Genomic DNA, 11,336 nt, shown 5'->3' with positions numbered 1-11,336 from the left:
ACTTCTCTGATTCTCCCTGCACACTAGCTCCATTCTTCTGCTGCTTGCAGAAGTACCCACCACTCCAAACTGGCCACCCATGTTTCTTAATCTGCTGGTGACCTTAAAAGCTCCACCAACTGATGGCTTTCTTAGCATTTCCATTAAACAATGTTTTAGAGCAAATATGATTGGATCATCCTAAGTCAGGTGACTACACCTGATACAATCAATGAAATCATCTGCCAAAAGAGGAAGAAGCACAGGTGGGCAGGCAAGCCAAATGGGTTTAAACCAATATGGGAGCTCAAGTTAGCCTTGAAGACAGAAGCCCCACTACTACCATTCCCTACCTTATCTAGACACACACCAATGACACTGAGTGTTAACTATTCCTTTATTAGGTGGTGAGGGGAGTAGGGGGCTGTACAATGCAAGGCCTGGGAATTTAGCTACACAGGGATTGTGATTAGAAGCCATATTACAAAAGTAGCCTAGAAATACTTCTATTCTGCCATGGGGCTGGGCCAGGGGAGTACCAGGAGAGGTGCCACTCAGACAGCTCCTTCCCACCTTGTAGTCCCATATATACAGGGAGACAAAGTGAAATGCATGTATCTCCCCTGGTCCTCATGTTCCCACCACCCGGTCCCAAGTTCCCAAGGGAAGTGGCCCAGGCTCTAGTGTGGGGGGACAAATCTGGGGGTGGGCTCTTTGAGGCAGAAGGGCTCTTCCCCCAGCAAAGCTATAGAACAAGTTCCATCTGGAATGCAGTGAAGTGAGGGAGGTGGGGTGGGGAGAAAGCTCCCACATCTCGCCAACCCCTGGCCCCAGAGGGTGCGCCCAAGGGTGCCTACTTGGTACACACCAGGGTCATGTACTCAGTACACAGGATCCCAGTCATGCCTGTGTACTCAGTACACAGAATCCAACTTGGCCAAATGGGCCCACAGACTCAGCCCCATGGGGGCACTGGGGGGTTTGCAGGGGGCAGGGAGCATCTCCATATATATATTTTGTAAAAAAAAAAAAATAATAATAATACGTTTGTTTAAATGAATTTGTTTCTATACAAAATGTAAAAAAAAAATAATAATCCACTCGTGTCAGAGTGTAAGGAGTGAGAGAGGCCAGAGGAGGCAAGAAAGGAAGGAAGGGAGAATTGGGGAGCAGGAAGGGGGGGCAGGAGGAGGTCCCATACTCATCAAAAGACCCGTGGGTGTGGGTCAGTCTGAACCCCTTATAAATAAAGGAAGACCGAAGCCCTAGACTGGTGACCTATCTCAGGAATAGGGGTGCAGGAAGATTGGTTAAGAGAGAAGAGAATGAAAAGGATTAAAGAAGAGAAAGAGAATCAGGACAGGGTGTCGTTTCAGTCCCCCAAAATCCAAGAACTGAGGAGCATCTCAAGCCAACACCTGCCTCTTGGAGGTGACTTCGGGCTGGGGCCCCAGTTGGGTCTGGGCCTGAACTAGGGGGCCAGGGACAGACAGGGAGAGTGGCTGGGCAGGCAGTGTCCCGGCAGCTGTGGCTGTGGCCCCGGTCGCAGTGGCCGGGCTGGGTGTGGAGTCGGACCAGTCTGAGAGTGAGGGAGGTGAGGGGCTGGCCCAGTGTTCAGGGGACTCAGGGGATGGGGTCAGGTAGGGATGCTCACTGGGGACCCGGAGGAAGCGAGCCTTGGGGGGGCTGCCATGAGCCCCAGGTACTGGATACTCCTCACCATGTCCGGGGGCTGCCAGATATGGTGGGGGCCGCTCCTGGGGAGACACAGGGGTCCCAGGGTTCAGCAGCTGGGGTCCTGGCGCCAGCGGCAGCAGGAATGAAGGACCTGGCGGGGCAGGCGGGGGCAGCCGGGCCCAGTCAAGGGGAACAGCCACAGGGTTCAGCAAGCCCAGGCTGAGCACGCAGCCCCCAGGGGGCTGGCGTCCTAGACCTGCCCTGCCCGCACCCCCAAGTTGTGCCAGGGACACAGCCGTGGTGGTGGCACCCACGTAGGGCCCCTCAAGTGGGAAGCCTCCAGGGGACACAGGGGGCCCACCAAAGGGCCGTGGGGAGTCCAGAGAGTCTACAGGGGACAGTGTGACTGAGCTCTCAGCCAGGGGCCCCGGGCAGGCCAGCGTCAGCTTCTTACCCCGGCCCCGGGTGCCCTGTGGTCCCAGCCCTGTTTTCCCTGGTGGCCTCCGGCTCTTCTTGCCCCCCGACTGTGCCGCCTTGAGGCCAGGGAGGAAGGCCCCCGGCGGGCAGAGCAAGGGCCCCAGGCCATGGGAGCCTGGGGGGCTGCGAGGCCCACTGGGCTGGTCCAGCAAGCGTACAATGTCCTGGTGTAGCCTCTCCTGGGCCACGTCACGTGGCAGCCTGTCCAAATGGTCAGTGATCTCCCGGTTGGCAAAGTGATCCAGCAGGAGCTTGGCAGCCTCATAGCTGCCCTCCCGGGCAGCCAGGAACAGTGGAGTCTCCTCCTGGGGGGAGCACAGAACCCAAGATGTCAGGGTCACAAGGGCCAGGATGAACTCTTAGCCAACAACACCAGGGCCTCCATCCTCTGATGGAACCCGAGAGCTAAGAGTTCATACTCTCCAGCCTGACAGACCTGGGTTCAACTCCCATCTCTGATGGGGAGCCTAGGCAAGTTTTTATTTAAACTACATCGATGGAGCACCTACTAATTGCCAGCCCCAGAGCCAGGAACAGAGTGAGGAGAGTGAGGCACCCACCTTAGGCATAAAATTTAAGGGGGCATCAAAACTTTCAGTCATCAAAATAAATATTTTAACGTAATGTTTTTTAAAATAATTTATATTAATGCAAAAAATCCATAACAAATAAAATATGGAAAATTTAAATAAGGACAGAATCTACCTGTACCACTCTGAGTAGAGTAATACCACCTTTCAAGGCTTTTTAAACAACAATCATAAAGTTACCTTTTGTTGAGGATCCACTTAGCACGTTACCTCACTGAATCCTCGGAAGAAGCAATGAGATAAGTACTGTTGCTTCTCCATTTCACAGATGAGAACACTGAAGTTCAGAGGAATTAAGTAACTTTCCCAGGGTCACATAGCAACTGCCACGCATTTCCTTCTCTGATCTACTGTTGGAGCCTCTTGGGCTCAGGTCCCACCCCCAAAAGCTGTCTGCAGACTGGGTGAATGCTCCCACTAGACTACCGTACTCCCTCTCTGCTACCTGGTAGGGGAAGATCTGTGCCAGGGTTGACCCTCAGGAGGGCCAAGAGCTGGGGCTCACCTTGCTATCCTGCATGTCCTTGTTGGCTCCATTTTTGAGCAGGGCCAAGGTGGCCTCCACGTTGTTGACAGCTGCAGCCCAGTGTAAGGCTGATTTCCCTGAGGGGAGTGGAGAGAGGTCAGGGTCAGAGTCAGGCTCCTGTCCTGGCCCTCCAAGTCAGAGACGCAGGAAATGCCCAGAATATGGCCTGGGGGCAAGGAGTGGACCTGCCTTGAGTATTTAAGCACCTGTGTTAGGGTCTGTGTATGTGTGCAGATCCACAGAATGACTCTCTGTCCAAGGGAGATAATGCACATGTGTGTGCACATCTGTCCATGTGACTCCATATATGGCGAGAACTATGCAGCCCTCACTTGTTTGTACCTAGAGATCTGTTGTCCAATGCAGTTGCCACCAGTCGCATGTGCCTCTTTAGATTTAAAGTAACTAAAATTAAATAAAATACATGCCAAGACCACTCAATGGGGAAAGAATAGCTTTCTCAACAAATGGTGCTGGGACAACTTGATCTTCACATACAAAAAAATGAAGTTGGGCCCCTTACCTCAAACCATATACAAAAAATAACTCAAAATGAAATCAAAGACCTAAATGTAAAAGCCGAAACTATAAATCATTTAGAAGAAAACACAGGAGTAAATCTTTATGATCTTGAATTAGACAAAGATTCTTAGATATGACACCAAAAACAGAAGCAACAATACAAAAAAAAAAAAAAAAAAAAAAACCAGATAAACTGGACATCATCAAAATTAAAACTTTTATGCTTTGAAGGACAACATCAATAAAGTGGGGTAGTTCAGTTGGTTAGAGCATCATCCTGATATGCCAAGGTTGTGGGTTCTATCCCCAGTCAGGGCACATATAAGAATCAACCAATGGGCCCTGGCTGGTTTGGCTCAGCAGTTAGAGCATCGGCCTGCGGTCCAGAGAGACCCGGGTTCGGTTCCCGCTAAGGGCGCGTACCTCGGTTGCAGTTTGTCCCCGGCCCTGGTTGGTCGTGCGGGTGGCAACCACTCGATGTGTCCCTTCATGTCGATGTTTCTCTCAATCTCTCTCTCTTCCTCTCTCTCCCTCCCACTCTATCTGTACAAAAAAAATGGAAAAATATCCTCGGGTGAGGATAAAAAAAAAAAAAAAAAAAAAAGAATCAACCAATGGCCCTGGCCGGTTTGGCTCAGTGGTTAGAGCGTCGGCTTGCAGTCTCGAGAGACCCGGGTTCGGTTCCCACTAAGGGCATGTACCTCGGTTGCAGTTTGTCCCCGGCCCTGGTTGGGTTGTGCGGGTGGCAGCTACTCGATGTGTCCCTTTCACGTCAATGTTTTTCTCTCTCTCTCTCCCTCCTACTCTATCTGAACAAAATATCAAAAAAATGTCCTCGGGTGAGGATACAAAAAAAAAAGAATCAACCAATCAACCAATGAATACATAAATAAATGGAACAACAAATTATCTCTCTCTTAAAAAAAACAACAAATAAAAATAAATGAAAGTGAAAAGAAAACCTACAAATTACAAGAAATATTTATAAATCATACCTAGAATATATAAAGAATCTTCATAACTCAATAATAGAAAGACAAATAACCCAATTAAAAATGGGCAAAATAGCTCTGGCTGGTTTGGCTCAGCGGTTAGCCCATTGGCCCGAGGACCGAAGGGTCAAGGATTCAATTCTCAGTCAAGGGCATGTACCTGGGTTGCAGGTTTAATCTCTAGCCCAAGTCGGGGTTGTGCAGGAGGCAACCATTCAATGTGTCTCTCTCACATCTGTGTTTCTCTCTCTCTTCCCCCTTCCCTCCCTTTCACTCTCTCTAAAAAAAACTCAATAGAAAAACATCCTCTGGTGAGGATTAACAATGATAAAAAAGAAGGGTAAAATATCTGAGTAGACATTTTGCAAAAGAAGACATACAAATGGCCAATAAGCACATAGAAAGATGCTCAACATCATTAGCTATCAGGAAAATGAAAACCAAAACAAAGATACCAATTCACATCCACTATAAATAAAAAGACAGATAATAAAAAGTCTTGGCAAGGATGTGAAGATATTGGAACCCCCATACACTGTTGGTGGGAGTGAAAAACAAGGCAGGCCCTGGCCAGTTTGGCTCAGCAGTTAGAGCATCGGCCTGCAGTCTGGAGAGACCCGGGTTCAGTTCCCGCTAAGGGCACTTACCTCGGTTGTCCCCGGCCCTGGTTGGGTCGTGTGGGTGGCGACCACCCGATGTGTCCCTTACACCTCTCTCCCTCTCTCTCTCTCTCTCTCTCTCTCTCTCTCTCCCCCCATCCCACTCTATCTGAATAAAATATAGAAAAATGTCCTTGGGTGAGGATAAAAAAAAAAAGAAAAATGGAGCAGCACATGTGGAAAACAGTTTGGCAGATCCTCAAAAGGTTAAATATAGTTACCATGTGACCCAACAATTCCACTCCTAGGTATCTACCTAAGAAAAATAAAAAGATATGTCCACAGAAAACTTTTACATGAATGTTCATAGCCGCATTATTCATAATAGCCAAAAAGTAGAAACAACTAAATGTCCATCAATGGATGAATGGATTTTTAAAATGTGGTATAGTCCAGCCAGTGTGGCTCAGTGGCTGAGCATCGACCCTGCACTAAGAGATAGCCGGTTTGATTCCCGGTCAGGGCACATGCCCAGGTTGTGGGCCCAGTCCCCAGTGGGGGCATGCAGAGGGTGGCCAATTGATGTTTCTATCTCTCTCTCCCTCTTCCTTCCTCTCTCTCTAAAATCAATAAAAAAAATATTTTAAAAATGTGGTATATTCATACAATAAAATATTATTTGATAATAAAAAAAATACTGACACATACTATAACATTCATGAATCTTGAAAACATTATGCTAAGTAAAAGAAGCCAGTCAAAAAGACCACGAGTTGTACACCTCCATTCACATGCATGTCCAGAATAGGCAAGTCCACAGAGACAGGAAGCACTTGAGTGGTTGCACAGAGCAGGAAAGATGGGCAAGGGAGTGATAGCTAAGAGATGAGGGTTTCGTTTTTAGTTGATAGAAATGTTCTAAAATTTATTGTGATGATATTTGCACAACTATGTGATTATACTAGATGCCCTTAGATTTTAAACTTTGGGTGAATTGTATGGTAGGGGGATTATATCTCAGTAAAGCTTTTTTTTATTCCTCACTCGAGGATGAGGATACTTTTTTATTTATCATTGGATAGAGTGGGATGGAGGGCAGGAGAGAGAGAGACAGAGAAAACATCGATGTAATAGAGCCACATCAACTGGTTGCCTCCCACATGACCCCAACCAGAGCCATGCCCGCAACCGAACCACAACCGAGATACATGCCCTTGACCAGAATCGAACCCGCGACTCATTGGTCCACAGGCCAACGCTCTAATCGCTGAGCCAAACTGGCCAGGGCTCAGTAAAGCCTTTTTGAAAGCAGGCAGAACAAAGGTTAAAACATTGAATAAAATAGAACATTTAATTCTCTTCACCCCAGCAATATTACAAATGCTCAATAGCCACCAAATGTCGCCACTGGTTACCACACTGGACGGCACAAACTGAGAATATTTCCATCATCACAGAAAGTTCTCTGGTCCGCAGGCTGACACTCTAACCGCTGAGCCTAACTGGCCAGGGCCAGAAAGTTCTATTGGACAGTCCTCCAGAGCCATATATCTCAACCAGGGGTGATTCCCCCCAGTGGCATTTGGCAATGTTAAGAGACATTTTCAGTTGTCACAACTGGGAAGTGGGGTGTTACTGGCATCTAATAGTTCAGGGCCAGGGGTGCTGCTTAACACCCTGCAATGCACAGGATGGTCCCCACCACCAAAGATGATCCAATCCCAAGGTCAATGGTAGGTTGAGAACACCTGCTCCAAAGGTTGAGAATAACTAGGGCAAAGGTTGTTTGTGAGCATCAGGGTGTGTCTACATCTGTGTTAGGTCCTCTGGACATAAAGACAAGTTGTGAATCTCCACAACTCTGTGCAAGCAAGCCACCTCCAGGAAGGGAGAGGCCACCTCATATAATTGGGTCTGTTTACAAATTTATTATGTCAGCTGCCTAGCAGATGGCAGCAGTAAGTACTTCTAACAAAGCAGATGGAAATGATGTCCCTTGGGGAAGGATGCTTTTTTCTAAATCCCAGATGTGACCCCCAATAACCACAGCAATCTTGAAAAAGAAGAACAAACTGAGAGGGATCACAATACCAGATATCAACTTATACTACAAAGCCATCATAATCAAAACAGGCTGGTACTGGCACAAGAACAGGCATATAATAAAAAAATGGAATGAAACAGAGAACCCAGATATCTACCCAAAACAGTATGCACAATTAATATTTGACAAAGGAAGCAAGAAAGAGCATACAATGGAGTAAAGACAATCTCTTCAATAAATGGTGTTGGAAAAATTGGACAGGTACATGCAAAAAAAATGAAACTAGACCACCAACTTACACCATACACAAGAATGAACTCAACATGGGTAAAAGACTTAAATGTAATCCATGAAATCATAAAAATCCTAGACGAAAATGTAGGCAGAGAAATCTCAGACATCATACATAGAAGAATTTTCACTGATACATTGCCTAGGGCAAGAGAAACAAAGGAAAAAAATTAATAAATGGGACTACATCAAACTAAAAAGCTTCTGCAAGCAAAAGAAACCAGCATCAAAATGAAAAGGGAACCCACTCTCTGGGAGAACATATTTGCCAATGATACATGGGATACAAAATACTCATACAACTCAACAAAAGGAAGACAAAGAATCCAATTTAAAAATGGGCAGAGGGATTCCAAAATGGCGGCAGAGTAAATGGAAGCTCCACAGACCATCTCCCAGGACCAAACTGGAATTACAACTAAAATAAAGACAAATCGTCAGAAAAAAGCAACAGAAAAGCAGCTTGTGAAGACCATACAACCAGGGACACTGAATCGATCCTGGTAGAATTGCAGAGGCGCGAGAGGGGGGCTGGGAGCCCACAGCAGCTGTGTTAGCTATGAGCAGTGCCCTCGGGGTTAAACTCCCAAGCAGCTCCACAGCGCAGAGCCAGGACAGACGCTAAAATAGCTGTAGCTACTCACCTTGGGCTCTGGCAGAGGAAGGGCAGACTAGACTGGAACTGTGTGCGGACACATGGGATTTGGAGGGCACTCAGAGCTTTTGCTGACTTGCAGCCACGCAGGATGGTGGCCATCTTACTGCTTCCTAGGGCACTGGGGAGAGGCAGCAGCCCTTCCCTAGAAGATTCAATCCCACCCAGTAGGCCACTGAAATGCAAATTGAGGCTCATTAACAACAGCATCGGCCCCAACCTTGGGAAATCCCCTTACACTGAACACCTGAGAGTTTTTCATTCAACTGAGAAACAAAGGCTCTTCAAGTAACCCGACTAATAGCCTCCAGGCAAAAAGCTAGAGAATAACTGAACCATCTCTGGGCTTGCAACTCTACACAAGAAAGTAAGACATGACAGTGGTGTTTAGCGTGGGTCCTTCCACGCTCATCCAAACACAGGAGAGGGAGCCACAAGTAGCAGAACACCAATACCCACAGGGAAAATTTGGCAGCCTCCAAAGCCCACTGAGATAGCCAAAATGGTGAAGCAAAGAAACAAATCCCAAATGAAAGAATGAGAGACCTCTACCAAAGATGGGATAAATGAGGTGCAGTTCAGCAAGTTAACAGAGCTAGAATTCAGAGCCATGATCTTGAGGAAGCTCAACAGCATGAATAAGGACATCAACACCATGAGTAAAGATATAGAAAAATCAACTAATTGGAAATTAAAAACCACCAAGAAGAAATGAAGAATGACATAGTAGAAAAAAAGAACACATTGGAAGGTCTAAACAGCCGAGTAGAGGAAGCTGAGGACCAGATCAGTGAATTAGAAGACAGGGTAGAAAAAAATCAACCAATCAGAAAACCAAAAGAAAAAAACAAAAAACAGGAAGACAGCTTAAGAGAACTGTGGGACATCTGGAAACGTAATAATATTCGCATCATAGGAATCACGAAGAAGAAGAAAATGAACAAGGGTCAGACAATATATTTGAAGAAATAGTGACAAAAAACTTCCCTAATTTGGTGAAGGAAGAAGGCATTCAAGTTCAAGAAGCACAGAGAGCCCCAAGTAAGAAGAACCCAAACAGGCCCACACCAAGACACGTAGTAATTAAATGCCAAAAATTAAAGACAGAGAGAGAATCCTAAAAGCAGCAAGAGATAAGCAACAGGTTACCTACAAAGGAACCCCCATAAGGCTATAAGCTGACTTCTCAACAGAAACACTACAGGCCAGAAGGGAATGGCACGAAGTAATCAAGGTCATGAAAAACAAGGATCTTGCCCTGGCCAGTTTGGCTCAGCAGTTAGAACGTCAGTCTACGGTCCAGAGAGACCCGGGTTCGGTTCCTGCTGAGGGCATGTACTTCGGTTGCAGTTTGTCCCCAGCCATAGATGGGTCATGCAGGTGGCAACCACTCAATGTGTCCCTTTCACATCTCTCTCTCTCCCTCTCTCTCTCTCTCCCTTCCACTCTATCTGAACAAAACATGGAAAAATGTCCTCTGGTGAGGATAAAAAAAAAAAAAGAAAAAACAAGGATCTGAATTCAAGACTACTCTACCCACCAAGGCTATCATTCAAAATAGAAAGTCAAATAAAGAGCTTCCCAGACTAAAAAAGGCTAAGGGAATACATTAGCACCAAACCAGCACTGCAAGATATGCTAAAAGGACTGCTGTAATTAGTAGAAAAAATAGGAAGAAAAATATAACAATGCTAAACAAAAATGGCAATAAATAAGTACATATCAATCATTACCTTAAATGTAAATAGACTGAATGCTCTGATCAAATGACACAGAGTAGCTGATTGGCTAAGAAAGCATGACTCATATATGTGTTTTTACAAGAGACCCACCTCACAACAAAAGACTCACATAGATTGAAAGTGAAGAGATGGGAAAAAATCTTCCAAGCAAACAGAAAGGAAAAAAAAGCTGGGGTAGCAATACTCATATCTGATAAAATAGATTTCAAAATGAAGGCCTTAACTAGAGACAAAGAAGGCTACTATATAATATTGAAAGGATCTATCCAACAGGAAGATATAACCTTGATAAACATATATGCATGCAATATAGGAGCACCAAAATATATTTAAAAAAACATCTGGAGGACTTCAAAGGAGAAATTGACAGCAATACAATCATAGCAGGGGACTTCAACACCCCGCTGACACCACGGGATAGATCCTCTAGACAAAAAATTAGCAAGAAAAGAGAGACTCTAAATGAAGCATTAGACCAAATGGATTTAATAGCTATCTACAGAGAATTACACCCCAAAACTAGAGAATTCTCATTCTTCTCAAGTGCACATGGGACATTCTCAAAGATAGACCACATGTTAGGACACAAACTAAGTCTCTACAAGTTCAAGAAGACTGAAATCATATCAAGCATCTTCTCAGATCACAATGGCATGAAACTAGAAATCAATTGCAACAAGAACATGCAAAGACATTTGAAAACATGGAGGCTAAATAGCATGTTATTAAACAATGAATGGGTTACCAAGGAGATCAAGGAAGACATTAAAAACTTCCTGGAAACCAACAAAAATGAACACACAACACAAAATCTATGGGATGCAGCAAAAGCATTTCTGAGAGGGAAGATCATAGCACACAGGCCTACCTCAGGAAACAAGAAAAATTTCTAATAGACTATCTAACCTCACAACTTAACAAACTAGAAAGCAAACAAAAAGAAAACCCCAGAGCAAGTAGAAGGAAGGAAATGGTAAAGATCAGAGCAGAAATAAATGACATAGCAACCAAAAACAAAAAACCAATTCAAAGGATCAATGAAACAAAGAGCTACTTTTTCAAAAAGATAAATAAGACTGATGGACCCATAGCTAGACTCACCAAGAAACAAAGAGAACCCAAATACACAAAATCAGAAATGAAAGAGGAGAAATAACAACTGACACTACAGAAATACAAAAGATCATTAACAACTACTATGAACAATTACATGGCAACAAATTCGACAATCTAAGCAAAATG

General features: G+C 45.1%; 1 protein-coding gene across 1 annotated transcript in view; it reads right to left on the bottom strand.

Moving 5' to 3' along the window:
* Positions 1 to 1,042: 1,042 nt before the first annotated feature.
* NOTCH3 (notch receptor 3) overlaps positions 1,043 to 11,336 on the bottom strand; it is a 43,552-nt gene continuing 33,258 nt past the window's right edge. Inside the window, exons 32-33 of the mRNA XM_036241530.1 lie at positions 3,229 to 3,326; positions 1,043 to 2,438 (exon numbers count right to left, since the gene is read on the bottom strand). Of these exons, the coding sequence (XP_036097423.1) occupies positions 1,386 to 2,438; positions 3,229 to 3,326 (1,151 nt within the window). The 3' untranslated portion in view covers positions 1,043 to 1,385. The remainder of the gene's footprint in view (positions 2,439 to 3,228; positions 3,327 to 11,336) is intronic.

This window comes from Molossus molossus, unplaced genomic scaffold, assembly GCF_014108415.1.
Source record: "Molossus molossus isolate mMolMol1 unplaced genomic scaffold, mMolMol1.p scaffold_m16_p_4, whole genome shotgun sequence".
NCBI classification, from domain to species: domain Eukaryota; kingdom Metazoa; phylum Chordata; class Mammalia; order Chiroptera; family Molossidae; genus Molossus; species Molossus molossus.
Note: the sequence above shows the minus strand (reverse complement) of the source record. Positions and strands in the feature narration are given on the sequence as shown.